The sequence below is a fragment of the Corvus moneduloides genome, chromosome 8, assembly GCF_009650955.1.
Source record: "Corvus moneduloides isolate bCorMon1 chromosome 8, bCorMon1.pri, whole genome shotgun sequence".
Classification (NCBI taxonomy): Eukaryota; Metazoa; Chordata; class Aves; order Passeriformes; family Corvidae; genus Corvus; species Corvus moneduloides.
In genome coordinates, this window is record NC_045483.1 from 7819497 (window position 1) to 7846424 (window position 26928).

General features: G+C 39.4%; 1 protein-coding gene across 3 annotated transcripts in view; it reads right to left on the bottom strand.

Annotated features, from left to right (window-relative positions):
• Positions 1-1423: 1423 nt before the first annotated feature.
• Positions 1424-26928, bottom strand: part of FAM160B1 (family with sequence similarity 160 member B1) — a 36614-nt gene continuing 11109 nt past the window's right edge. The window contains exons 4-18 of one of the 3 annotated variants that reach the window (XM_032115911.1): positions 25552-25656; positions 25092-25214; positions 21220-21258; positions 19176-19469; positions 18121-18317; positions 16809-16923; positions 16627-16703; positions 16330-16522; positions 14946-15115; positions 13974-14117; positions 12179-12269; positions 10366-10509; positions 7679-7819; positions 6797-6900; positions 1424-6707 (exon numbers count right to left, since the gene is read on the bottom strand). In XM_032115911.1, the coding sequence (XP_031971802.1) occupies positions 6602-6707; positions 6797-6900; positions 7679-7819; positions 10366-10509; positions 12179-12269; positions 13974-14117; positions 14946-15115; positions 16330-16522; positions 16627-16703; positions 16809-16923; positions 18121-18317; positions 19176-19469; positions 21220-21258; positions 25092-25214; positions 25552-25656 (2043 nt within the window). In that variant the 3' untranslated portion in view covers positions 1424-6601. The remainder of the gene's footprint in view (positions 6708-6796; positions 6901-7678; positions 7820-10365; positions 10510-12178; positions 12270-13973; positions 14118-14945; positions 15116-16329; positions 16523-16626; positions 16704-16808; positions 16924-18120; positions 18318-19175; positions 19470-21219; positions 21259-25091; positions 25215-25551; positions 25657-26928) is intronic. The other 2 variants (XM_032115913.1, XM_032115912.1) reach the window with 2 other exon arrangements.

Below are 26928 nucleotides of genomic sequence, written 5' to 3' on the forward strand. Positions count from 1 at the left end.
TTGTGTGAGTGGCAGTCGGAAAAGCTGAAAATTTCTTTCCTCAGATTGCAGCAACTTCCCTCATTTACAGGAGATGCTCAAGTGGATCAGTCCACCTCCCTGCTTTCTAGCAGAACAACCCCAAGTCATGCTGGAATTGTTCATTAGCTGGGAGTCTGAGGATGTAAATACGTGTTTGCCTCACCTCCTCACCAACACAGGCTGGTTCCCTTGTGAAACATTCCATGTTTTGTCCAGTCTGGCTTTAAAAGTGTGAGGTTACAGGCTCTTTCCACTTCTGGTCTAGCAACATTCAAGGTCAGGAAGTTTTCACTGACAATGAATTTCAGTTTGCCTCAATGATATTACTTCATTCATAATTGCATTCTCATAAATTAAGGTTTCATAATTCTTTCAGTCTTGCTGCTTAGGTCTTCCAAATCTTTTTATTGGGAACTAATGTTCCTCTAACCCTAAGCCATAATTTAGCTATGCTAAACTTAGTTATCTCTGTTGCTCTCCTCTCTAAAATAAGATCTTTTGCTATTTTCTGCAGAACTTCCTGTATCCTGTATCTTGTTACATGTATTACACAGCACGAAGACTTACATTTTAACCTGCTTCATCTCTCCAAGCTGAAATTGGGATCCTACACACCTTCAAACATGTAACACAATGTCACATTTCTGCCATGCTCAGGGCAAACTGCTGAAGCAGGTTTATCCTCACTGTCTAGGGCTCCCTGTGGAGGATCCCCTCCCTCTTTTCAGAAGAGAACCATTCACTTTAGAAAATGAGTTTCACCTTTTTGAAAATTAAAGTGATTAAGAGAATATGTTCCTACAGCCTAGCACAGAAACAGGGTTCTCTCTTTCATGTGTTTCCTTATTTTTTAGCCTGTAAAGTGTATTACCAGAGGAAGGGGACACCATACAACCCCCTACTGAGTTATGATGCTTGTAGAGCAGAAAGGCAAAGCCAATGAGGTGTGTCTACTTCTTCTGTTGAAGTTACAAGACACTGGCAAAGTTGTGAGTTTTCCAAAGCACTGCTGTGGCAATTTTATATCAGCAGCAGCGTTAACTGTAATAACCAACAGGAGTTCAATGAAGCATAGTTCAGAATGTATGTGCCATCCTAGCAAGGGCAATCAAGTAGCCCAGTGAGATACCATGTGCCAAGGTGCATCTTTTTATCCTCACAGATCTGACTCCAAAGGCAACCAGTCCAAACATGTGAAATTTAAAATTTCACACTCTCTTTTTTTGGCATTCCCAAGAAGCTTATGACACCTGACCATTTTAATCCACCATATGCTTCACTTGATTCCTGAATTGCTCCATAGTTCTTTCTCTCACCATTCAAAGGGAACCTCGGCTGATAAAGGATGCACCAGGAACACAGTTTAGGCTGAAAGGGCTCATACAACCTGGGACAGAGTCACTTCACTGAGCAATAATCCACTTTAATCCAAATGGATCACATACCAAGCCAGCAAAATCCTTGAGGCTTCGACAGCACCAGTTCTGCTGATATTTAAAGGTTAACAAAGTCAGTAGATCCTGTGCTACTTGTATCTGCACTGAGAATCTGTACAATGAGTTAATGAATATGAACTAGAGACCACACACTGATAGCACTCTTTTTTTTTCCCCAACAGGACACAGACCCCCAAAATATTGTATGAGAATTTAAGTGCCGTAAGATAACCATGCTTCAGTAACTCAGTAATTTCAAGAATATCAGAGAAAAATATAAGAAGATGCAAAACGTTCCATTTTGATACAACTTCCTCACTGCTTGAGAAAGCAAAGTCTCCCTAAATCTCTGAATGCCTCATGCAGACACAGCAGATAAATGATCTGGGGTGGGAGATGACAATCTCTGAGACCCAAGAGGATGGGAGAAAGATGCAGAGAGCTATAACGAAAGCTGTCAAGTGCATCATCTTGCTGTAGCACCGTTCCTGTTAAAGATGTAAGAGCACTTGCAGATGTTAAATGCCGAAGAGGAACAGCTTAACATCCAAGTGCAGCCCTCAGTGGGGATCCTACAGAGCAAAAAAGGATTTTTAAAAGGCTCATGAAAACTAGAAGGAAACCAAAAGTAGAAAAAACACACAATATACACAATTTAAAAGTATATAAAAACATATATAAACTCCTGTTTATAAAAGCCTTCCTCAAAGGCCCTGAAGGAAGAAATGATGCTCAGTCACCCCTATGACATTTGTCTCCAACAAACCAATGTTGTGACTGATACACTGCACTCAAATGCAATAAAAAACCAAGACCTTGACCAGCTGCAGCCTTTCTGGAAAGGTATCAGGACTCCCAGGAAAGAGCAGATCTGTGCCCAGGATGGCTCCATCCTGCCCATTTCCCTAGGCTTCCCATTTTCCTGGGCAAGAGCAGGCTGATTCACTCCAAGCCCTGCACAGCACAGTACAGGAAGCATGTTTATCCCAGAAGATGCTGTAGTGACAGACTCAAAATAAATGAGGACTTCAGGATCAAAGGCACGATGTAAAATGTTAGAACATTTTCTGTCTCAAGGTCACCCATACAAAAATTATTATGGATTCTGTAATAATAGAAGCAGTTGCTTCACTGAAATTAATTTATTTTGAGAATATCCCTTTTAATCCTCCATGCATTTTTTAGCACAAAAAGTTGAGTTTTATCACAACCTCCTTCATAAAACTTAGTATTGTATGTCTGGTAATGTAGCTGTTTCAACAATTCCTCATTGGAAATTCCCACATCTGTGAAACCTTGGCAACACTGTTAGTAAGTGACCTACACAAAGTTTAATAGAAAATTTTTACTGAATATCCTCTGTTTAATGTAAACAAGGCAAGAGGCAAAACAAGGAGTATATATTTTATATAATTACACTATTTTACAGGGCACAGAAAGCATTGAGGACATGGTTTGAAAACCCTGTACGATATGCAATATCAGATATGGATTTTCCATATAGCCCCAGGTCTACTCCAGGACCCTTCAATCTTACCAAGTACTTTGAGTTAGTATTTTTCCTAGCAAGACAAAGAGCACTAATAAAATGTCACCTGTGAGACTGCACAGCAGGTTATGGTAGAAATTACCATGCATTTACAAAGCCATTCCATGATTACTTGTGCCCTGTAAAATAAAGTGTGGCAATCTTTACACTAATCATAGTGTAAGCAAGCTCGGGATTCTGGTCCTTTTTTATATATATATATATGTATATATATACATAGGTGATGTACAACCAGACTCAAGCTGTGCATCAAATCACAGCTTTTATATTGCACAGACAAATATATAGTAAGAACATGGCACAGACAGGATCTGAATACCAGGAATATTACAGTCATATGAGAAACTAAGGACAAACTTGTTCTACCAGAGCTAGCACATGGCTTATTACAAAATTTTCTAAATCAGTCTAAATCAAATACATACTCTAAATGAAAAAAAACGTAAAAAAATGCTTCTATTTACACACATGTGCATCAAGATTAAAATGTGGTTTGGATCTGCTTTTTGAAATAAAAATTTTTCTAGTATCCCATCTCAAGTATTTCAGTCTAATCCCAGCGGCCCCATTCTCTAAGGCGATGAGCCCTTGCCTTTTCCTTCTGACATCTGGAGGATCTGTTAAGCCATGAACTCTTCAGGCCATGTATTTTCTCAGGTGTCCCTCCTGGGTAATAAATAACCACATACAAACACACGCACACAGAAACAAAACGGGCTCCTCAATGACATGCATAGATCAAAAGGTGAAAACATGGACCTGAACTAACTTCTAATCATTAAAAAAAAAAAAAAAAAGTGCATGAAAAATACCACCACAAAAAATAATTCAATGAGTTCCATCTCTTAAGAAAGATTAAATCACTTTTACAAAAATAAAGGTCATTGTCATCAGGTATGGTCATTAAGGGTTTGTAGGCAGCACTCACAAAAGCAGTTTAGGCTAAAGCAACTTTAAGGATTGCTTCACTTGTGTGAGGATGGATCCGTGTCTTCTAAATTCATCAACTAAATAACATCTGGTTTGCAAGAACATCACCAATGTCACTGGAGACTGAACAATCATTGCCTGAATTTAAGAGTGATTATAGTTCTATCTACTTATTTTTCTCATGGACAAGCTTAAGGAGCTGTGTTTGCAGCTCTGCAGTGTTTTGCATTAAAACAGCACAGAGGCTGCAGCCTTTCAGTGTAATGAGCTCAGGTATCAGTGAAAACAGCAAAACAAAGGAGGTGATGCTAATGCTTTCCTTGGAGATCAGGCAACTCTTGAATGGCTTTATCAATTCTTAAATTACTTGGAATGCTCTTGCAAGTTTTGTTTAACATTTCTCTCACTTTCATTTATAGTAGTATTATCACTTCCAGTTTCCACTGAAATTGGGACATTAAAAATATTCTGGAGCATATGCTTTAAAAAAAATAAATAAAATAGACAATTTGAGGAAAAAGTAATTAAGCTCAAGCAAAACCAACAAAGACCCAAAGTCAGTAAAGCATCAGCATTTCTGCTCGACAGCTTAACTTTGTTTATGTAGAAGATTGTGATTTAAGGAAAAATACTTGAAATTAAGCTTATGTTTAACTGTTTTGCTGAATTGGGACCTTATAAATAATAAATGTATGTATTGAACATCACTCTGCATAGACATCAACATGTTCTAAACGGTGTGTCAGGTATTAAGGAAGCTTCTAACGTGGACTGTCTGCAATACAGGTCACTAAAAATGACTTGCTACATTCCAGGTATGTTTCTAAAGAAGAAAGATGAACTATGTGTATTTTTTTCAAACTTTATCCTACTACGCTACTTGGACCTGAAAACACTTTGGAGCTAAATTCAGAAAAAAACCCTCAAACAGGTGAAGAAGTAAAACGTGCTTCTGTTTGCCAGAGAAATGCAACACTTTTGTAAAAAGTGTCCCAGTACAGGGAGCGACTGAATACAGGTTTTACCTGCCAAAATGTTTCCCCAGTTCCAGAACTGCTTTCTCCAGATGAACCTGTACTGGAAGCTTTTACAGCAGGATGCTCTTCACCGGTAACAAGAATAAATTTAGCCCATTAACTGTGACATTGGTCTAATTAACCTGCTAACTTAGAAGGCCTCTTAACATCCAGCTTCCATAAATATTAAAAAACAAGACCCCAAAGGCATGAATAGAGAGCAGAATCTGATTCGAGGTACAGTCATGTAAATCCAGAAAAATTCTAGTGACTGAATAAATTAGTCCATGTTTGTATGTTAGCAATGACATCTGAAATGGGCATTAGCTGTGCAAACAGGGGGGCAGGAAAGACAAACGAGGAAAGACAATGTAAACTGAAGGAGCTGAGCTCTACCTTGCCTTGTTCAAAGGAGGGGAAAGAGGTGCTACCCATGAGCATGGAGAGCAGGACAGGTCACTGGGTCTGACTGCGAGGTCCAGCACAGCCACCTGCCAGTGCACAGGGTGCTGGCAGTGAGGATCCTCTGCAGGGCAGAAGCAAGGCACTCTGCAGTCGCTCTGCCTGCAATGCCAACACCTGCCCTGGCTGATGGCATTCACATGGAAAAGGCGTCACTGAAAGGGGTTCCTGCATCCCAGCACTGTGAAAAGCAGGTGTGAGTTTTGGTCCTATATAAGTTATCAATACTTTAACTGAGTTGGCATCACTGTGATGGTTAGATAAGCAATAAAAATCTCTCTCAAAATAACAGAATGTTGATGCTGCCGATTTTCAAGGCACAAAAGATTCTTAAACCAATTCAGACTAACACCAATTCAAAAGAAATTAAAAATACTGTTTCAGCAACAACTACTGATGACCTGTAATTAACCCATAACGTAAAGGTGACATGAGTCAAACAACGGGAGTTCCCACGTAAAAAGCTAAAGCAAATCTAGTTACACAGATGACCTGGAGATCAATCACTTGGAATGACAGAGACAAACATGCTACAAACATGTACACTTCAGATGTATTTGTTATGGATGTGATGCCGAATCAGGATTGATTTCTTTAGTATTGATTTTAGACTAATATATCTCTTGGAGTAATCCACTGAGGAATCAAGCTCAGAGTTGTACTTAAGATCTACCAAAAGCAAAATGATCCTCATTGACATATTCTGTTGTATATGCATTGGTGGATTCTTCATTTTTAGTACCACACATTGCAACTATAGGTGTGTTTTTCTTTCATACATCCAACTGAAAAGAAAAAGAATTAAGACATAAAAATGTTATAAAATTAATTTGCTTTTTAAAAAGTAGCATGGTCAGGAAGAGCAAATTGGTGCATGTGAGCCCCAGGACATACAAGAGCCCAAACTCTCTAAACATTGTCATCAGAATAACCAAGGTCTGATGTCTGTGGTTCTTCATGCAGCTTTTGCAGCTCTTCACACAGTGGCTAGGAATGCTGTATATTGGTTTCTCCCCAAATGCCTTCGCTCATATTCCAACTCCATTTGCAATCCCGACATCTGGTGAAAGGAACTTCCAAACATCCCCTGCCACTTTGCCAGGAGGCACCACCTTCTCTCTGGGTGTTATCAGTGGTCCTCTGGCCGAGGCCAGCCCGGAGCCGGGGGTGGCTCGGCCCGGGGCTGCTCAGGGCGTGGCTGAGGCGTGGTACTTCACAAAGGCGATCGCCGCCAGCTCCTTGCAGAACTCCTCCAGCACAATCACGCCCTCTAGTAACGTCATGTGGTCAATACTGGGACAGGAAGAAAAATGCAGGCAATCAGGACTGGCACACACAAACCCAGCCACGCGTCCTGGAGAACGTGCAATGCGTTTACTCACATGGGCCCTTCCGGCTCCAAGCCCAGCAGGCGTTTTCTGACCAGCAGAAGTTTGGGAGTGAAATCTGGGATGCGTTGGATTCTAACCATGAGGTCCCCGACGACCTGTAAAGCCCAGGCCATCAACACACAAAGTTAACACCTGTGCAGAGCACCTGGCAGCAAGGTGCAGTGGCAGCTTCAGTGCCCAGGGACAGACCCACTTCAGCATCCTTGCAGGCACAAAGAACAACCTGCAGAGAGGCTGCTCTGCCCAAAAAGAGGGTGAGGAGGTGCAGAAAGTAAAGAAATACAAAAGCCTTACTTGCTCTTGTCACAAATTACTTTAATTATGTCAGTGATTAATTTGTCTTATTAAATGCTGACACAGGCAATTGACTAGTGAATTCCTGGGCCTGGGGAAAGCACGTGGGGAGATAGTGAAGACTGTATTTTAGAACAGGGAGGGCTGCTGGGAGAAAGGGAGCCAAGCCCTCTGTTACTGTTGGGCAAGCATCATTAACAGGCTCCTGACCAGCTTAGTAACAGCTGGTGCGTGGGGAAAGCGAGGGATTCTGACTGAGGACACTGCAGTGTGACAGGCACCCAGCCAGCACTTCTAGCATGCAGGTCTGGCAGGAAGAGATGGAACTGGAGAGGAAGGGGACTTTTGATAAATCCAGAACTTAATTGTCAGGAACAGCCCTCATTATAAAAAAAAAAAGAGCATGAGCAGAGATACCATCTAGGCCCAATCTTGATTCAAAATCAGGACTTTCAATGCTTTCAATGACAAACATTTACCAACTTAAACTACCCAGCAACTACTACCACTAACTACAAAGTTATTAAATATATTACTGCTGTACAGCCATGTGTAATTAGTAATGGTGTGTTTACTCACCCTGACAATCACAGAGAAGAGAGATTTGCAGCCAGAGGCGAGGTTGACGTAAGGATCCAAAAGGTATTCATGTATATGAGGATGGGGAAACAGGGACAGTTTGGATAACACTGACGTAACTTGCAAATTTACATCATAGGGCTGCAAAAGGAAGGAAACAGTGCTTAGTTATTTTCATGCTGGCTTCTTTTCATCCACCTCATCTTTATTTAACTACTAGAACCTTATACACAGGGTTATGAATAAATAAAGATAAAAATGTTATATTAGAAGACAGGCCCAACCTCTGCTTTTCACAGCAGCAGTGCTGTGAATATCGCAGTTGGGCATTAGATGTTATTATCTGCATCGCTGCTACAACCACTTGAAGCTTTTGCACACTTGTTTATTGCAGGGTAAGTCCTCTTCCCGTAAAACATTTCTTCAGCTAAAGAAATAGCATGGAATCAGCCTAGATTAAACATCTGCTTGCTTCTCCTGGGAAACTGTAAAGTGTACGAGCTCAGGAAATTGCCAGAGACAAATCCATGTTTACAGCTAACACGTTATTTCTCTTCTCCTTTATTTTTTTCTGGGAAAGAACCGTTGCAGAAGGCTTGGCCATCTTGTGGCAGCAACCTACAGACCAGTCCTGGAGTGGGAAAGCAGCAGGAAATTCTGAGCTTCTTGTCTACCTCCCTTCCCCAAATTAACTAAATGGGAGAGGCAACACTGTCAGATGCTGGAAAATGCTTATCTGTCATAAGGAAAAAAATAGTACCTGATCTTCTCGGAAAAAAATAGTGCCTAGTTTAAAAGATTTGTTCATTCTAGTAAGAAACCTATTTCCATAAAAGCAAGCATTTTCACCATGGCTTCTTTATGTTCCAAAACTTTTTTTCCATCTTTGATTTTCTCGTCTTTCAGTGAAAACAAGCTGACATTTTAATTCTTCAGCTCAGAATTTGCAAACGAGTAGAATTTCCTTCCATTTCTTCAGCGGCAGAACAGACTAGGTTGACAACACAGGGACAGACATTCCTTTGGTACACCTCTTGTTGATCTAAGTGGATTACAGGACCCTCATTCAACCTCTAACTGCATATTGGCAGTAACACTCTCACTGGCATAATCACACCTAAAAGAGGAGGAATTAATGACCTCAAATTCTCATCTTTATGCTCTCAAGTTAGCATCCCACTGAAGAATTAGGGAACAGAATCTTCCCCTTTTCAGGTCTGGAAGATTTGGATTAATTCAGCCTCAGATTAAGACAGATATATTTAGCCATGTCTATATGTCTAAGCTCTCATTAGGTGACTCAACAGAGATCTGACACTTGATACACCTGCCCACACACAAACATCTCCTGCCATCTCAGATGCTCCCAAGCATCTGCTGGTCTCTTGATGGTTCCACAGAGGGTGGATTCTGCAAGATCTGTGTTGGAAACACAAACTTCTGGGAATATCCTGGGCATCGCAAAAATGGCAACAAATACCTGAGCTCAGGCACCTGAGTCAGGCTTTCACACAGTCCAGGAAACAGAGCTGGTAATTCACTCTGCACTAAAAGAGACACCTGCTTGCCTGTCAGCCTAGGAGCCCCAGGGACTACTGGGACTGCTCTGACTAAATTTCCACTGACTACATGTGTACACATAAGTAATATTTAGGTATCTTATTCTTGAATTTGTTACCACACACTGTTGCATTGCAAAGTTGCCTCATAAATCTTCTGAAATGAAAGCACTTATTTCTTCCAGTCAGTGGAAGTTATTTCTGTACTTGGCACTCCAGCAATAGATTCATCCCAATCTCCTAACAAATGAAGCTTTCAGCCCCTGGACCATAGACGTTACAGGTAAAAGAGATCACTACATTTTGAGTTATTATAGCAGAGCTACTCTGCAGAGACAAAAATTCCTTCCATAAATCCATTCACTGCCTACCTAGCTGCACTGTAGGAGAAGGTCTTTAGAGCTGTTTGAGTCAGCCAATTCATTAGGAAGCTTTGAAGGCATGAGCATTATCTGGTGTTCACAAGAGGAGAAGGAAACAAAGGAGTAACACGTGCTGCATTGTTCAGACAGATAGCTGTTGTGATTCCAACTAATTGAGAGCATTAAAGAAAGCTGCTTCTTCACACAGAGCTTTTATTTCTGTCCATATGTCAGCAGACTCAGTAAAATGGCCCCATATCAGATAAATCCTAAAAAAATTCGCTGTAGCTAAAAAGATTAAACCCAGAAAATTTTACAGTTCAGGAAATTAAAAAAAAATTCTTAGGGTACAGTCAGTTCTACAGAAATTTGTAATATCAGCAGGAAGAAGAAGGTAGTGTCTAGTACCTGAGGTATTTGAAACCAGTTACTTCACTTGTGTGCCTGAGCTATCTTCTGTCAGAAACAAGGTTAGTGAGAGCTACCACCTCTGCAAAGCCTTCTGATATCACAGATTCATATCAGAATGTTCCCAGGAACACTCACAGAGCTGACCTAGAGGCTACTCCTGGCTTCCTGCACATGTTCCCAGTGCATTTATTTGTGCAAGTGGCTCTTGTCCTGCTTATGACCAGGAAATGGGACATTGCACAATAATATGACACTATACTAGAAAGTGATGGGAATCCCCAGGACCTGATGGAGATCAGCTCTTTACAAGTGATAAAAGTATCAGAAATGGAATTCTTAACTTGTTTTTTCTTACCTGATCAAGAATCCTGCCCATTCTTTCAAACAGGACTTTCAGGAAGTGTCCTTCAAAAAATGACGCTTCTAAATTGCACTTTTCCAAAGGTCTGGGAGATCCGGGCCACTCCCACCGCAAGCAAATGACACAATAATCCCGGAACTACAAAAAAGTCATGAGGAAAACAGACTTTAATCTCCATGGAACCCTTTTCATTTCCTCTGACAGTCCATACACCTTAAAACCATAATCCATACCTAAATGATAAAGCTATGCTCAGAAAGATCAGTCATTCTAGAGTAAACACTATCAGTAAAAACACTATCAGCAGGCACCTCATTTTCCTGGGGACATTCCTGCTACTAGGGTAGTTTGAGAAACAGTGAGTGGAGAACAGAGCTCCCAAAAAGCAGCTGGGGCCAAAACACAAAGCAAAGCCAACACTACACATCTGAATCAGGGTTCTTCTGAAGCAGGAATTGCATTCTTATACATCTTCTTGAGAGTACATTAACATACTTCCACTGCATTATGTGTAGCTGATCTTGCTATCCAAATCATTCTGCTTCCTAATTCCCAGGACAGGAAGGGCACGTGTATATGTAGAACATACAAACTAAAAGCGTTTCAGGGCTTCCTCTTCCCTCTCTTTGTTTCCTAACACCCCTGGCTTTCTCTACCTTGCCCTATATTTGCTGTGTGCTGCCTGATGTCTCACTTGCAAGGAATTACACCTTGAAAGGAGCACAAATTACAGCAGAGAAAATAAGGAACACAGGAAGAAACAGAAGCAAAAGAAAACAAACTAAGAAATTCTGCATTGATTGTAGCTTACTTGCTTGTGTAGGCTTCCAGGAATAGAAATAAGGAAGCAGAACAGCTATGTGGATGTAATAACAGCAACAGGCAGGGCTACTCTTAGGGGGGAAATATTTTAACAGTAGCCATATCATCGTCAGGAAGTGACAGAAACCAATTCTGCTCTCTAATAAGTCCCAGTACACTCTTTTTCCCAAGGCATAAAAGAAGACAAAGATGATAAGTGGTTTCTAGCATCCAAGAATAGAACATAGGGGAATTTTACATCAACCTTTGTTTCCTTATTCTCTATTTTCTATTCCCTTTCTTTTCAGGTGAGACTACAGATGAAGCAGTAGCTGATAACGTAATTCCGAGGTTATGGAATTTCTGAATTACCTACTAAGTATAGCTCTCAGTTACTCTGCTCCTTTGCATAAATTTTGCTATTCTAGAAAATTCACAGGGTTTCAATAAGAAAGCTGCAAACAGTGACTGTCCTCTGACCAAGGAAACTTTATGTTTATAAAAGCAAAACTTGCATTTATTTCTAAACAGTAAATCATAAAGCTTTCCCAGCCTACCCAACCTCCCAACTTCAAACCTGAATGCCTTAGGCTGTGCATTCCCTGTGATGAGCCTTTATTTGCAAAGTCCCAGATTGCATAACTCCTATGCAGCATTTTAATTTCTCTTTAGTTCTTTCAAACAGCTTGGCAGGCAATTCTCCAAGAGAATGCAGATAAATGCAGAAGCAAATTAAGAATCTATCTGCAGTTCAGGTTTTCTCTCACTGTATTTGTTATATGAATATTAATGCATTTAATGTCATCCATTATTCCCACCAGAGCAATACAAGGTGAATTCATCATTGAAAGATCTCCAAAGGTAAGTTTTCATTAAAAACGAAAATTGAATTTTCCCATCTTCCATTACCAAAAGATGCATTTAATAGGACTATTTACAGAACCATTTGTATATTCTCACCAGCATTTCAAATTCTCAAGGACAAAGGAAGAGTTCACTGACTTACTTGTCTGTGGGCATCTCTGAGGTAAGTATCATAACCTGTACCCTCCACATGGTATGATGACTTCGCTTCATCAGGTACAAGACAGAGAAAACTGAAGAGAGAAAAAGTACATTAATGACTATATTCCACAGAGCACCAGATCAATATTTTCCCATCATCTGTAACACTGTACACACAATGCTGAACTGTCTGGCCAATTAATCCACGGACTCACCATAACTTTATGTGAAGAACAGAGAACACAAAATCTATTTAAGCCTATCTATTCCAACTACGGTTTGCAATAAAAAGATGTATTGTTTTTGAGTTTTGTATCTGGCACTAGAGGTAAAGTCATCAGTGGAAGCATTTTCTGAGAATCAGCAGACAGAATATTCATAAATAGGGAATATTCACAAATAGGTCAAGTATTTGCGAAAGGTCAGACTCCATCTTACTAGAGCTAAAACAAAATATACTTAGGAATAAACGAGCCAAAAGAGAAGAAGAATTACAGTTAACCTACTTCACAGATAGTTTTATTTACTGGTTTGTTGTGGCAAAAAAATGAACATCTAAGACACAGAGGAGTATTTGCATATAAATGTCCCAGTTACAACTATAATTGCCTTTGCCAGGTGTGTAGTCAAATACTCTATGTCCTTATTACTTCACCAATGTCTGACCTAAAACGCATTAGGAAATTCTGAATAATACTAATAACTGTCTTTAAAAACATGTAAATTAAACCCACTGAAATTTCTAGACAGCAAAATAAAACCCAGTCTTTGGAACCTGATTCCAAATTTCAGCCTTCACCATACCCCAAGAACTGCTGGACACTCCTGTAGAATTTACATGCAGAAATATGCAGTAGCTGACTTTTCATGTGGAGCTCATCTTATCTCAAAAAATACAAATTTGCAGAACACTGCAAATCAGAAAACATTTCTATTCCCTGATGGAGATTAAAAGAGGTGAATTTAGGAGAGTGTTCTTTGTGTCTTTGCTCCAAACCACGTCCACCATAAACTATAAATAGTGATACTGGGGGAAAGAGGGCAAGAAGTGATGATGCCACTCTGTCCTGGCTGTCCTTGGGCTGCTTGCTTCCTTTGGCTAACACCTCTGATTATTTCTGGGCAAGCAGATAGGTCAGCACTGACACACCAGTGCTGCTCTGCTACCAAGTCTTAACAGAGCAAACAGCCCTCGTCCTAGTATTAGTTCCTAAGAGAATTACCATCACTAAGTTGCTTAGAGCAGAGCTTGTCCTCTTTGTGATATCCAATTTGCAGTGAGTCCAACAGGCGCTGAGGTATGTCACAGGTAACACAGATGCCACGATTTTCAGGGAACAGAAGGTTATCTCTAGCATGGCATTTATTTACTTTTATTTATGTGTTTAAAGAACTTTGAAGTTCTAAGGAAGTTTGAGGGTTTTTTTCCCCTGGAAGGCTTATGGCAAGACTCCCCAGACTTGTCCAGGAAGGTCAAGTCCTGTAACAGCATTTTAAGTACAGCAAATATTTCTGCGAAAAGCAACTTTTATAGCCAACAAGGCTTTCATCCTGAATTCTGAGTATTCAACCATTAGCTGCTAAGTTCTTCTGTTTTTCTCATTTATGTTGAATTAATGCAAGTTCTAATCTTTCAGAAGTAGCTTTCTGATAAAATGCCACATAATTTCCTTCAGTGGAGTAATTTTCCCAGCTGGCACAGAATAACATCCATTACAGAGTACACATTTAATTTGCACAGTGTGTGCAGACACCCACACATTCAGACATTTCCTTAAGTCTTTGTTTCAACTCACCTATTTACAATTTTATGAACTTCAGTCTTCCCATCGTTTTTTGGATGTTCTGGACTGACAGGTGGAGAAGCACTGAGCCACTCCTGAGCTGACAATGTGTTATCTGGAGACAGATCAGTAAATAATGGATCTTCCTCCAGATCTCTGTGAAATTACATTAGACAAAAACATAATCATTGACAGAATGTTATGGAAGGCAGGAAAATCTCTGGGTCACAAGGCAGGCTGTTTTCCTTCTCTGAACAACTAGGATGTTTTCCAGAACATTGCAATATCCACATTGTATTACCTAATTAATATGCAGAAATACCAACTTTTGCAAATACCCAACAATCTGAACAACAGACTAGACATTTTTGACTTGTACAAAATTACTGCATCAGGTCACTTAAAAACTTCTTAGCTACATTTTTCACATGAGAGCTATACTCCAGGACATATTTAAATTATTCTAGATGACTAAAACAGTTTGTGTGGCCAGTCCTTACCTGTCCTATTGAGTTACAAGAGTCAGATCTAGCATATTTAAAAGGATTTTATGTAGTGCTTCAGAAATATTCTTCCATCAAAAATGACTAGGAACATAAATGTAAGCAAGACACTGAAGTGACTGACTTCAAGAATATTCTCACTTCAAGAATATTATTCATTTTATTGCAATAAAGTATGCATAGATTTCAGCTAGGTAGACGTATAAATAAATTGAGACATGAAGACTTCTGAGTGTCTATTGTTCTGGAAAGAGCTTTGTGGTAATTTTAGATTTTCTGTTCCTGTTCTAAGAGTTTCCATAAGTTGCTGATGTAGGAATTTCTGCATCACTTTACGGATATGGATGAATACATAGAGCACTCAAGTGCTCTCCAGGCTTACTTTTCTTTCAATTACTGGTAAAAAAAAAACCCCATTTTGTTCTAAAAATAAGGATCCAACTTTGCTGTTGTGAGAACTTCCCTTAAAAATGAAACTTACACTGCTCCAGCAATCTGTCCATTCTCTACCACATCTTTATCTTCTTGACAGAGAGGCTTGTATTCCATGTAGTTTCTTTCTTCCAAATTTCTCAGAACCAAATTATAAAGAATGTGCTCATTGGGTTTTTGCAAAAGGTGCTCAAACATTCGTAAAGTCATTATGCTGATCTGCAATAGAAAGAGTAAAAGTTCAAGAAACTTATGCACTGCTGCCCTGTGCTTTTTGCCTTTCATCTGCTTTGTCCATCCTAGAACATTGCAAGCACTTACTGACATTATGGAAGGTAACAAAAATCATAAGAAAAATTAGGAAATTGTGATGCTACATGTGGTATAAACATGGATGAAGAGTTCATAAATATTTGAAAATCAATATGGGAATGTATTTTTTTTTTCTGTAAAACAAAAACTGTTCTGAAAACTGTCAAAAATGCCAAGAACATACAGAGAACTCAAAATTTAGCTTACTGTTTTACAGTCAGATCCATGCTGGAAGATGGTTATCATTGTGCAAATGAGACACGCAATAGGACTTAAAAGTTAGTAATAAACACCCAGAATAAAAGAAAGTAATACTGGGATATTGCGACTAGATCTATAGGCTAAGATTTTTACAGAGAGATGTCATGTAGGCTTTTAAAAGAACACTGACTTGAAGCAATACAAAGAATTTTTCAAGACTGCTTGAGAGTGCTTAGCTTTGCAAAGATAACTAATTTACAGAGAAAACTCATTCTGACAGGGTGAGCAGGTAAGCATACTGAAAAAACTGATATGACAAAGCACAGATCTGTCTTTCAGGCAAGCTTGGTTTCTATTTGAAAAAGTAGAGGGCTGAGGTTGTTTAATGGAAAATGTGAAACAAGCAGCTTCTGAGGAGGGATTTTACTGAAGTAAATTATTTTAACTATGCTTACTGTATGTACAGAGCTTAAAGTTATAACATCATCTTTTAATTGGCATTGCATATATTCTCCAACCACACTTAGTTCATATAAACCCCAAATTTTTATCTGTATCTTATATAAGACAGAATTGACTCAACATGGAAAATAACAGCAACACAATATAAAGCACAAATTAAAACACAATTACAAAAACTCAGTTCATTCTATCTTACAGATGAGCAAGTCTAACTGGATATGCATAGTGAGCATGCAAATTCACCAAAGAATCTTTAGTAAAGTAAAAAGAAATATGCTAAGTGGAGAAAACAGCTTCATTTTCTAAAGGGAATTTGTAAAGCTGGGAGTCAGAATTCTCTTTCTTGGCAAAAAACATTACGTGACACAAATATGAAAAGTCCTCCCGACAGTGTCTTTGCAGACTCTCCACACTCCAGAACTGGCCAGCAGACATTCCTGTATCAGATCACTTCTCACCTCATCAGAAATGTGATCACAGTGCTCGATCAACCTGTGTCGCAATGGGTGCCTGTTGATGTCTGTCAGTGTTTCTGGCTCTCTGTGCTCTCCAAGAATAAAATACACCAGTTCCTGCAGCAGGACATCTGAAGTCACCTGACGAACAATGCGGTGCAATAGTGCAGTTGATGTGAGGATTCCGATCTCTGAACTGAACAAAACATTTTCATATCAGATATGGAGTGGATTTCTGCCCCCAAAAAAATCAGCTTGATTCAGATTCTGTTCTGCTGTGTCTTGTAGGATGCTACTCACGTTTGCATCAGCTGAGGTTCCATAACATCAATGAAGAATCGTTCCCGCACAGCTTTTGCCATAGCAACAGCAGTTGTCTGAAACAAAAGTACAAAATGGTGTGTCTCAAATTCAGAAGCTAAGAAACAACTGGAACTACTTATTTGCTGAATATATTTGTATCATCTGAACACACGTCAAACCTTTTGTGCTTCTTTGATGAGCTGATCACAGTAGTCAAACCAAGAAAGAAATGAAATCAGTGCTCTTTTCCCTGGAAAAGCAGATGCATCTTCTTTGTGACTATAGGAATCCAAACTAGAGAACACAGAGAAGAAATATTTGTTTAGTCTACAAGTAATTGAAGAATCTTGGACTTCATTCTTATTGAACCTAACAGAATAATTAATGACCTACTTGTAATGAAGGGAACATTAAAAAAGCTTTTCTGCTGGTCTCTGTGGATCTGGCAGTGCCATCATTACACAGGTATTCAGTGCATGCTAAAGGATACACAGAATGTACAGCACAGGAACCCTGGTTAAGTGTTTTGGAGTCAGAAGGGAAAACCAATCACCAAGTCTGTCCTCCCAGGAAACACAGACCACAGGAACTGAATCAGTAACTCCTGTAGTCACAGAACCATAAAATGAAGGCAATTGTTCTTCTCTACTCTGTAAGCGACCTCAGGCAAGTCGACCAAAACCACACAGTGTATACCTGAACTAGACTGAATCTTTCAGAAAGAAACATCTATCTCAATTTAAGGGCTCTAAGGAATAACAAATACACCACTTTCTTTCTTTGGTAAAAAACTCCAATATTTATTTATCCCACAATTCAAAGCTGTGGGTTTTCCCCTTCTAATTTCAAACTCCAACCATCAGAAATTTTCCTAGGCATTTTGCAAATACCTACTTTTGTCTCGGTACTAACAGATCAGGAGCAATTCCTAATAATGAAAGCAGAGTGGGGAAGACAAATGTTTTAAGAATCTGAATTACAAGCAGTTAAGGTAACAGGCATGTATCTTTTGCTTCATGCTGATGACTTATGCAGTAACTCTTTCCTTCTTCTTTTTTGCTGCAAAAATTTTGCAACAACTGCCTGTTATCAAATGGACCCTTCCTGCCCCCCCGCAGCAGTTTACAATGCCCACTGTGTACAGTGAGAAGTTTGTACTTCCTAAATCCGTGACATCTGCATGAGAATATAATCCATACCTGATACTACAGTGACACCACTACAAACTGCTGACGTAATTCAGTGGAAGAACTTGCCCCCTGAGGAATCTCTGCCAGGGACTGGCAGGCAAACCCGGCCCCATGTCAGAAATCACAGGTACACTGGACACCCGAAGTGAACCACTGTGCTGCAGCTGTATCTCAGCTCTGCCCTCAAGGCTTCAGCATGTGTGGAGGGGAATATTTTAAACACATTATCTACCTATCAAATTAGTTTCAGGGAAAGGTGTAAAGTCACTTTGGGTATTAAATACAAAAATAAAATTCTTACCCCCAGTTAATTGCCTCCACTGTTTCAATGTCTAAGGGATCCAGTGACTGAGGCAAGGCTTTGTAGAGGGTGGCCAGCCTGTCTGTCAACAATTCACATAAACAAGTGCTTTGAGTCAGGCACTTGGCAGCTGCTGGTTCTGGCAAACTCACCAAAAGCATGAGGCCTTCACAGGCCTTCACTGCTATCCGGCCGTCCTGGCAGAAGGGCATGGAAGAATTAATCAGAGGGTGAATGAAGCTCAGTGGAAATCAAGAAGCAAACACCTCCCAAGTAAAACCATTCCCCCACAGTGAGTGAATGCACTTATTTTTGTTGCCTTTGCAGTCATTAACTCTTGTGAATCTGGATGTTACAAAATAAAGAATCTCACCTGATTTTGTGTCAAATACTAAGAATGCCAGCTGCAACCTTCCAGCTGACAGAACTAAAGCTCTAGGTCAGCTTGAGACCAAGATACTAAATCCTGTAAACTAATCATGTAACAATAACAAGGTACAATGGTAGACTTGGTTTTCTGCTCTCAGCAGTGCTGTAGCAATTACAGGCTTACCCAAACCTCCTCTAAATTTTCTGAAAGAATCTAAGTCTGAATTTGAGGACGAAGCTGAGTAAAACATACAGCAGGCTTTTTAAAAAGAGAACACACCCCTAGAGATAGCCCAGTGCCATTACAAAGAGAGTGCATTTGGTTATGTCAGAACAACTGAAAGTAGTTTTAAAAATAGTCTTTTGTGATATATTTAGCCTTCTGATTATCCTATGTGTCTTTTCTGTGAAACATACAGCACCCTATACAAATGTCTTAAAAAACCCACTTAGATTACCATCAACAAGCTTAGTATTAATTTTCTAAAACAGCATTTTTACTTCAATCTGAATTTGCAAAGAAAATTGCCAATTTACAAAAAGTGCCTGCAAAACCCCTCATTTCACTTTTTATAGCTAAAATACAGTGCATTTATTCACTCCCTCTGCCCACTTCACCCAGCATCCAACTATTTCATTTTATCATACTAAGTGGAAAAAACCCCAAAATCCAAAAAACAACTCACAGGACTTTTAGTGAGGTTTAGTAGAGAATTCACTAAATTATAGTCTTGATTTGGACAAGCAGTGGAGGACTCAGGTGGTGATGTGACATTGAGTTCATCCAGACTGAAAGAGAGATCATCTGCTTGCTGTGGGAGCTCATCCTCCTTCTCCATGCGCTCCGCTCTGGCAGCACCGGGCATTTCCTCAGGCTGGCCAGGCTGCCCCGTGTCTGTTGGCAGGGACTCTTGGTCTTTTATCATGTCTTCTGTGATTACACTTGCTGATCCTTGGAAAGCCATTGCTTTTAACTTACTCTGCAAAGCATTTTTTTGAATTATACAGCTGAAATTTCTGTTCATCCTGAAGCAGGAGTTTACTAAAAGCATTTTTTTTAACATCAACATTTGAAATACTCAAGGCTGGATACAGTAACCATGTAAAACCTAAAGGGCTGTGGGAGCGTGGGTGCTTTATAAACCTAGGACACTTTTAAATCTGCTTAAATTTCTCTTAAGCCCTACACATTTTGCTTCAGGGCTGAATATACCATTTACAAAAGGAGAGCAGCTTTTTCTTTCACCACTGAAGGCACATATTCACTTGATTTGCCCACAATTTGATAGAAGTTTTTAATTTACCTTATGGGTGCACCATTAGAACTTAGCATTTATTACAAAACATTCCTTTCTGTGTCAAGGCCTTACATGCATCTAATGTCTGAAACACTATTTCCAGCTGGAATCACACAAGTAAATTAATTCTAAATTTCTTGAGATTTTACCTTCAACAGGAAGGGGAAAGAAACACCTTTTCTGACAGCAGAGTACTCTCAAATTGTGTTTTCTCAGGAAGAAAAAATTGAGTAGATTGAATGGAGAGAAGATAATAGAAGTTAGCACTGGGCACTGGATACTCTAAGAGGTTGCAGAGAACCTTCTCAGAAGCTCCAAATAATCTCTACTTTGCCTGGAAAAAGGCAACCCATCTGTCTTCCCATAAATCTGTCTCCAGAACATAAAAAGACATTTAAATTTGTGCTCTGTGATACCACCAAGAAACTCACAGAAAGGCAAGAATTCAGTGTTCTTCTGGCACAAGCACAGGTGAAGAATACTTTATTGGAATCATAAATTAGAATGCAGCATAAGACACTTCTTTCAAGTGAGAACTGTAGCGAGATTATAAATCCAAACGGTTCCCTTCTCTATGATAACACCAAAATTATTACAAATATATCTCAAGCATTAATAATTTAAAAGACTAACCATTTGGGGTTAATGGGTTTTAGTACAGACAAACCAGCAGGGACTGAGTACATGAGAGTCAGGCAGCAAACTGGAGAGCTGCTGGGAACACTTGTTTGAGTGCCGTGCATTCATTGTGGGGAATTGGCACGGAGCATTGTGATACACTCACAGAACCAATTCCCCGGAGGTGCAAACCAGTGGTAAAAGCAGCACACTGCATGCTATAAAATAAGGATGATATCTGAATGCAGTAGAAAAATTACTGCTTTAATATATGTTTATTTTTTTTGACAGTGTAAAAAGTGCAAGGCTGGCAAAGCAACAAAAACATGTCTGTCTGAACCGACTCTGTCTGTCCCTAAAGCTTCTACAGTCCTCCAGTATTGTCCCACCTACTACATCAGTACACAGAAATATCTGAATCACAATGGTGATCCTTGCACATAAAGGCTGGAACAGCATTTCAGTCCTGGATTTTACACTGTTGCTGGCACCACTCAAGCAGCAGGCAGGGCTGTTAAAGGGAAAAGCTTTTTTTTTTCCAAAACTGGGCAATATTCTGTAAAACACTCTATTACTTCATGTCTGGATTCTTCTACAATTTGAAAGGCCATTGTTTATTTAGCTAAGGCATTGATGAGAGAACTAACATATATAAATGTATGAATGCCCCTAGAAATGTGTCCATAGCTCATTATTCTTACGTTGGCAGGTGACACAAAGCAGTTTGTCCATTGAACAACACACAGGCAGAGTTTTTGTGTGTATTTAAGATTCCTATTGTCTAATCATGCAATTCTGCAGCTCAGCTGCTCACCTGCCTCCTGCAAAGGTGCAAAACAGGATCCTGAATGACCTAATAGAAAAGGTTACATAAAACACATATTCAATGCTTTCTAAATAAAGTACTCGTAGATTCAACATTAACAGAGAGCAGACAATATAAAATTCTGTATTTTCATGATATGTAACCCATCAGTTTCAAAATCTATGGTGGATGATGCCATATCTAAGTTCTGAGGGCTTTAAAAGGAATTCTATGAAAAAAATCAAGTGATATCACAGCTTATGAGAATCTCTACTTAATTTGTGGTGAGAAATAGGAAGTTGATAATTTGCAGTACTGAAAGTAGAAGTGAATAGTGAAACCACTGTTCATTTTATAAAATGAAGGTACAACTTTTTAGCTACTATATTAGAACTTTATTAAGGTCTCAAGAGGAGAAATTGAAGCACAGAGAATTAAGTGTCCCTTTGCATGAAACAATCAGTTGCAAGGAGTCTCTCACCTAAGATGGGATGAGATGAGGGAAGTTTAGCCTAAAATATGCCTGAGTTAGAGGTGGTAAGTCAAATATTACAGTGTATATTCTTTCTCTCTGCACAAGAACTAGGAAAATCAGTTTTAAAAAAAACATACATTAATGTCAAAATAAAATTAGTACAGGGATTTGAAAGATTTAAAAAAGTAGAATGAAGTTCTTCAAGTTCTTATTTCCACAACAGACATAACTTGCCAAAGTAATACAGTTATGCCATGTAGCCTTACTGGTTAAGCAATATAGGTGAAAGATTTTACTAAAATATAATTTTATATCTATATATTTATTCGTTTATATATAAAATTTAAGATATAAAAGAGCATTCTATCAATATACTATTTGGTATGGAATCATAGAAAGGAAATTCTCGGTTTGTACACACTCAGTTTTTTATGTTCATAAAATCCTGTATAAACTGATCAGAAACAGCCAAAGAAGGAAGCAAAACTAACAGATACAAACACCCTTTGGAGAGATCCATCTGCATTTCATCTTCTAAGTGTTGGAGATTTGAGAGAGAAATGCCACACAGAATTCTGTAAATTTACCCTTTCATGCATTTGAAACAGTGATCAAGTCACAACAATAGCACCTCTAAGAGGCCAAACGTGAACAACCAGAATATTCAATTCTAATGAAGCACAATTCTGCACCCCACATACCCCATCTGGAAACAACCATCACAAGTTGTGAAGACAAATGCTTTGGGCTACAACATGTAGAATAATGCTGTGAAGTGTCATAGGTTAGCAAGCATAGTCCCGGAAGGGACGTCCTTGCTAAGGGGTGCTTACAGTTTCCTCTGGGAACTGATAGAACCTATCAGCTGGCCAGTTTGGATATGGACAATTCTCTAAGCCACTTAAAGTTGTGATCACCTCTGTTATCCACATTTAAGAATAGGCAAACTCCCCCCCAAGCTCTCTCTCGTTTCCAGTGCTGGCACAGGTGGCTGCGGGCCCCGTGTGGGGGCCAGCGGGCCCAGCCAGGCCCTGCTTGGGCCAGGCCGGGCCGGGCCACGGCCATCCTGAAGCCATGGACCTGTTCCAGCCATGGAACCCCCCCCCACTGCCTTGCCGTGGGCAGCCGGAGCGGCTCGGCTCTCCCCCCTCTCCACTGCGATAAGAAAAATTCAACATTCCAGCTGCAAAGCTGCAAGGCCGAGGTGAGATTAACCCTTTTATTGCTGTGAAGAGCTGAAAACCTGAGGGAAGAGAGAGAGGAGATGCTTAAAGCTGAAAGTCTGTTGTGAAGCTATGATATATCAGAGTATCCTGTTGTAATTTCATGAAGATATGGGGGGTGGAGTGTTCAACTCGTGAGCAAAAGCACCTGCGCTGAGATAGGCAGATGCTGACGCAGCTGTAATTTCATGAGAAGTTTGGACAGGGAGAGATGAACCAGATGAGGACTTTTGCTCCAAACGGGAAAGGAGAAAACCTCAGTCCGTAGAGATGAACCAGATGAGGACTTTTGCTCCAAATGGGAAAGGAGAAAACCTCAGTTCCTAGAGATGCTCCCAGAGATAGTCCTAAAGATGAAGATGATGAAGACCCTTTGCTCCCAGGGAAGGAGAAGGGCCTCTGTTTTTGTTTCTGAACGGCTCGACCTTAAAATTGTACCCCAAAAAACTTCAAGAGTGGACCCTCGAAAGCAGTTGCGGGAAAAGCTGCAAGTCGGGGGAAAGGACTCACACGCAGGCAGAGAGACTCCTCTTCCTAAATGGACTGAACGATATTTGGAAGTGGGCGGCTGTCTCGTTGTGATAATGTTTTCATAGCATGAGCAAGAAGAGACTTCTCTTTCTAAATGGACTGAACAAGGCTATTATGGAAGTGGTAAACAGACTGAACATCTAAAGGGTTGTCTTTTCACATTGTCAGTGGGAGAAGGGAGGAAGGTGGGGGGAGGAGGAGAGTTCTGAAGGTGGTATAATTTTTTTTTCCCTCTTTTAGGTCTGTTAATAAACTTCTTTATATTCTTTCAAGTTTGGTGCCTGTTTTGCATTTCTCCTAATTCTTATCTCACAGCAGATAAACAGTAATGAGTATTTTGGACCAAACCACTACATGAAGGAAACAGGAGCTACAAGAAATGTTTGCCAGCTTGCCTGAACTCCACAGCCAGAATTTTGTGAAACTAGAAATCCTTTTGAAACTTGAAATAACCTGTTTCTCCATGTCTGTTTTTTAATATTGGAATCTTGCTATTTTGGGGAAGAACACTAGTAGCGTGGGACGAAACACTTGTGGTTCTTATGACTGGGGTTCTCAGGTTTGACTGAAAGGGCACTATTTGAGTACAAGAGTCCTAAACCATAGAACTCACACAAACAACACTAAAAGTAATACCAGTTTAGAATTCTACCATATTTTGCATGTAATACATGCAGTATTTTGCTTCTGAGTGCTTCTAATGTTTAAACATTACCTTTCAATCCTTACACCATTTCTGCTGCTTCTGCAACTACAGTGGATACAATGGCAATCAGGATAATTCTTAATTAAGGTAAAAATAAACTCAAGATGGATTCTTTACTACTGACATGCAAATGATAATCACATACCTAATGGAAAATAACATCTTTCTGCAGTTTAGCAGCCTTTACTGTCACAGATCTTGTTTGTGGAAAGCTTGTAAAATATTCCTGAAGGAGTATTTTTCAGCAAAGTATTACATACTCAATAGAGACTGTCACCATAGGAAACAGCAAAGTGGGAGCACAAGGCATTTCTAAATGGACTTATATAAACCAAATTTTTTTTATGCTTCTTCTAAATAGGAACAGAAAGTCAGTCTAGAAACTGTTTATCTTCCCACTCTGATTTCATAATGCCACATGTTATAGGAGGCAGTAAAGATACTCGACTTTCTTACAGATAGAAGATGGTGTGGTATTGTAGATTGTGAGCTGGCATTGCAGCTACAAACATATGTGCCACTACCAAATAAGGGTCCAATTCTGCAGAACACTCAGCAGCTTCCAAGGTTTCAGAGCCCCCTGCAATCTGTCTTTTAGTCTTTGTTGGGGTGACAAAAACAACACAAGAAGGCCAAGGTCTCCCTCACACAGTGTTCTACATTGTAATTCATATCCCTACTCTGCAGGCACTTCCACTGCAAAGCAAGAAGACCTTGGGCAGGTGTATTTGTGAGCCCTGAATGAAATTCTAGTGAAAATCAGATGTATAAAGTCTCTGGAAGAAAAAAATTTCCAAACAACAAGACTTCTAATATCACAGGATAAAAAATAATAGATGGAATGAAAACTAAGCTATGAAGCACAATGTGACATCTACAGTTCTCTACTAGATTTTGTATGTGACGCAGTAAATACACCTGTGAAGTTTTGAATTGATTTACTCACCTCAAGGAAGAAGTTGACCAGGTATGGATCCTGTTTCAGCTTTGCACACACTATACAGAGAAACTGAATCTCTTCATTTTCTGTTGGTGTTGCCAGAACTTCACCACACAGCCTGATTAATTTCTGTCACATAAAGTGAACAATTAAGACAGAATGTTATTGCTTTTTCCAGGAATAATAGACTGAATTATTTTTCTATATACACACTACAATTATGTATGAGTATTGACTGGAACATTTGCTCTGGATCTAGACTGCTACAAACAAGTTTTCTTTATTTATGACTTGTATTGTAGTAGCAGTTCAAGGCTCTAATCATCAGCACATTAAAACTGATATGGTACCCAAGCAGTTTCTTTAATTCACTTGACAATGGAAGAATTAAAGAAATCATTAGCTACAGCAGAATAAAAGAAACTTGTCATGCAAAAACATAGTTTACTTAAAATCTGAACTGTACCTGCACTGGCCTATGCACATTTATGTGGGGAAGAAGAGGTTGCCGTATTCTTCCAAGAAGTTTTGTATAAAAAGCCAGAACTTGCTGTTTCATTCCTGGAGGACACTGAAACAAAAACAGATGAAAAGTTAAAAAAATATAATAAATGTGGAGAAAAACACAGATGTAAATTTGTCACTTAGAATGGCTAATTAAAGAGCAATAATTTAACCAAAAGTATTTTTAAAAACATCATCATCTGTTAACATATTACTTTTATCAATACTAACAGAGATCAATAAAAAATGTTGCATCTCATTACTGTTTTCTCTTTCAAATTATTCATATTTTCAGTTAACTGCTCTAGGGTAAACTTCTACCCATCTTTCCAGAAAATATTCCATATCATTACAGTGATATGGGGAAATTAACTCGGAATTAATTATAGGTCAGATTTCTTTTAAGGTATTGTGTGACAAAATCCAGCAATTCAGTGAGTCAGTACATACAAATACAGAATGATAAACTATAAAAATCTTAATACCTACAGAAGGTTTCTTGAAGTCATGAGCAATTAACCTTAGCCAGCTAAAGCACTTATAAATGCACAGACGGTCCAGGACAAGAGAAAGCTGTTGCTTTCCCTGAGCAGAATATAAATCCCAAATATCTGTGCAACATGCAGACCCTTGTTCTACCATCCCTCGTGCACCACATCACATGAAAGTACCTTCCTATCTCCAGGAGATCTGATGGCTTGTGGGCCTTTATGTACCTTTGTTTTTAGTTAAATTCCCCCAAAGTAGCATGTTCTACCACGTTAATAAAATGCTGTTCATTTCAACTCACATAATTTCCCTCATCTGGTTCATTGCACAGCTGAATGGAGCTGAGGTGGCAACAGCCTAACCTGGCTCTCCTTTCTAAGTAATTATCTCTAGATTTTTAATCTCTAATCATTGCTGAGTTGTCAAGCAATCCTTTGAACAGAATGGCAAAATATGTACCATCAGGGCACATCCACAGTAATGTAGTAATTCCAACTGATTGCTGTGAAAAGGAACTACTCATTTTGCACCAGATCTTTGCAACATCTTGCAAGCACTGAACTGTGTGTTTACTTCAGATGTATCAACTCACAAGTGGCAAAGTGTAAAGACAGGCTGTACAAGAATTGCCTGTACAGACGTATTTGTATGAGTACAGAATGACTTCTCTCAACTCTTATGAACACACTCCTAATTACCCGCCTCACATATGTCACCACTTCATCTTGGTTTCTTGACAACATTTAGAGATTACTGAACGAGCTGTATTTCTGAGCAAGTATCTTTAATACAGCAGTGTTGTGGCTTTAAGCCCAGCTGGGGCTGGTATTTCAGCCTGACTGTAGGACAG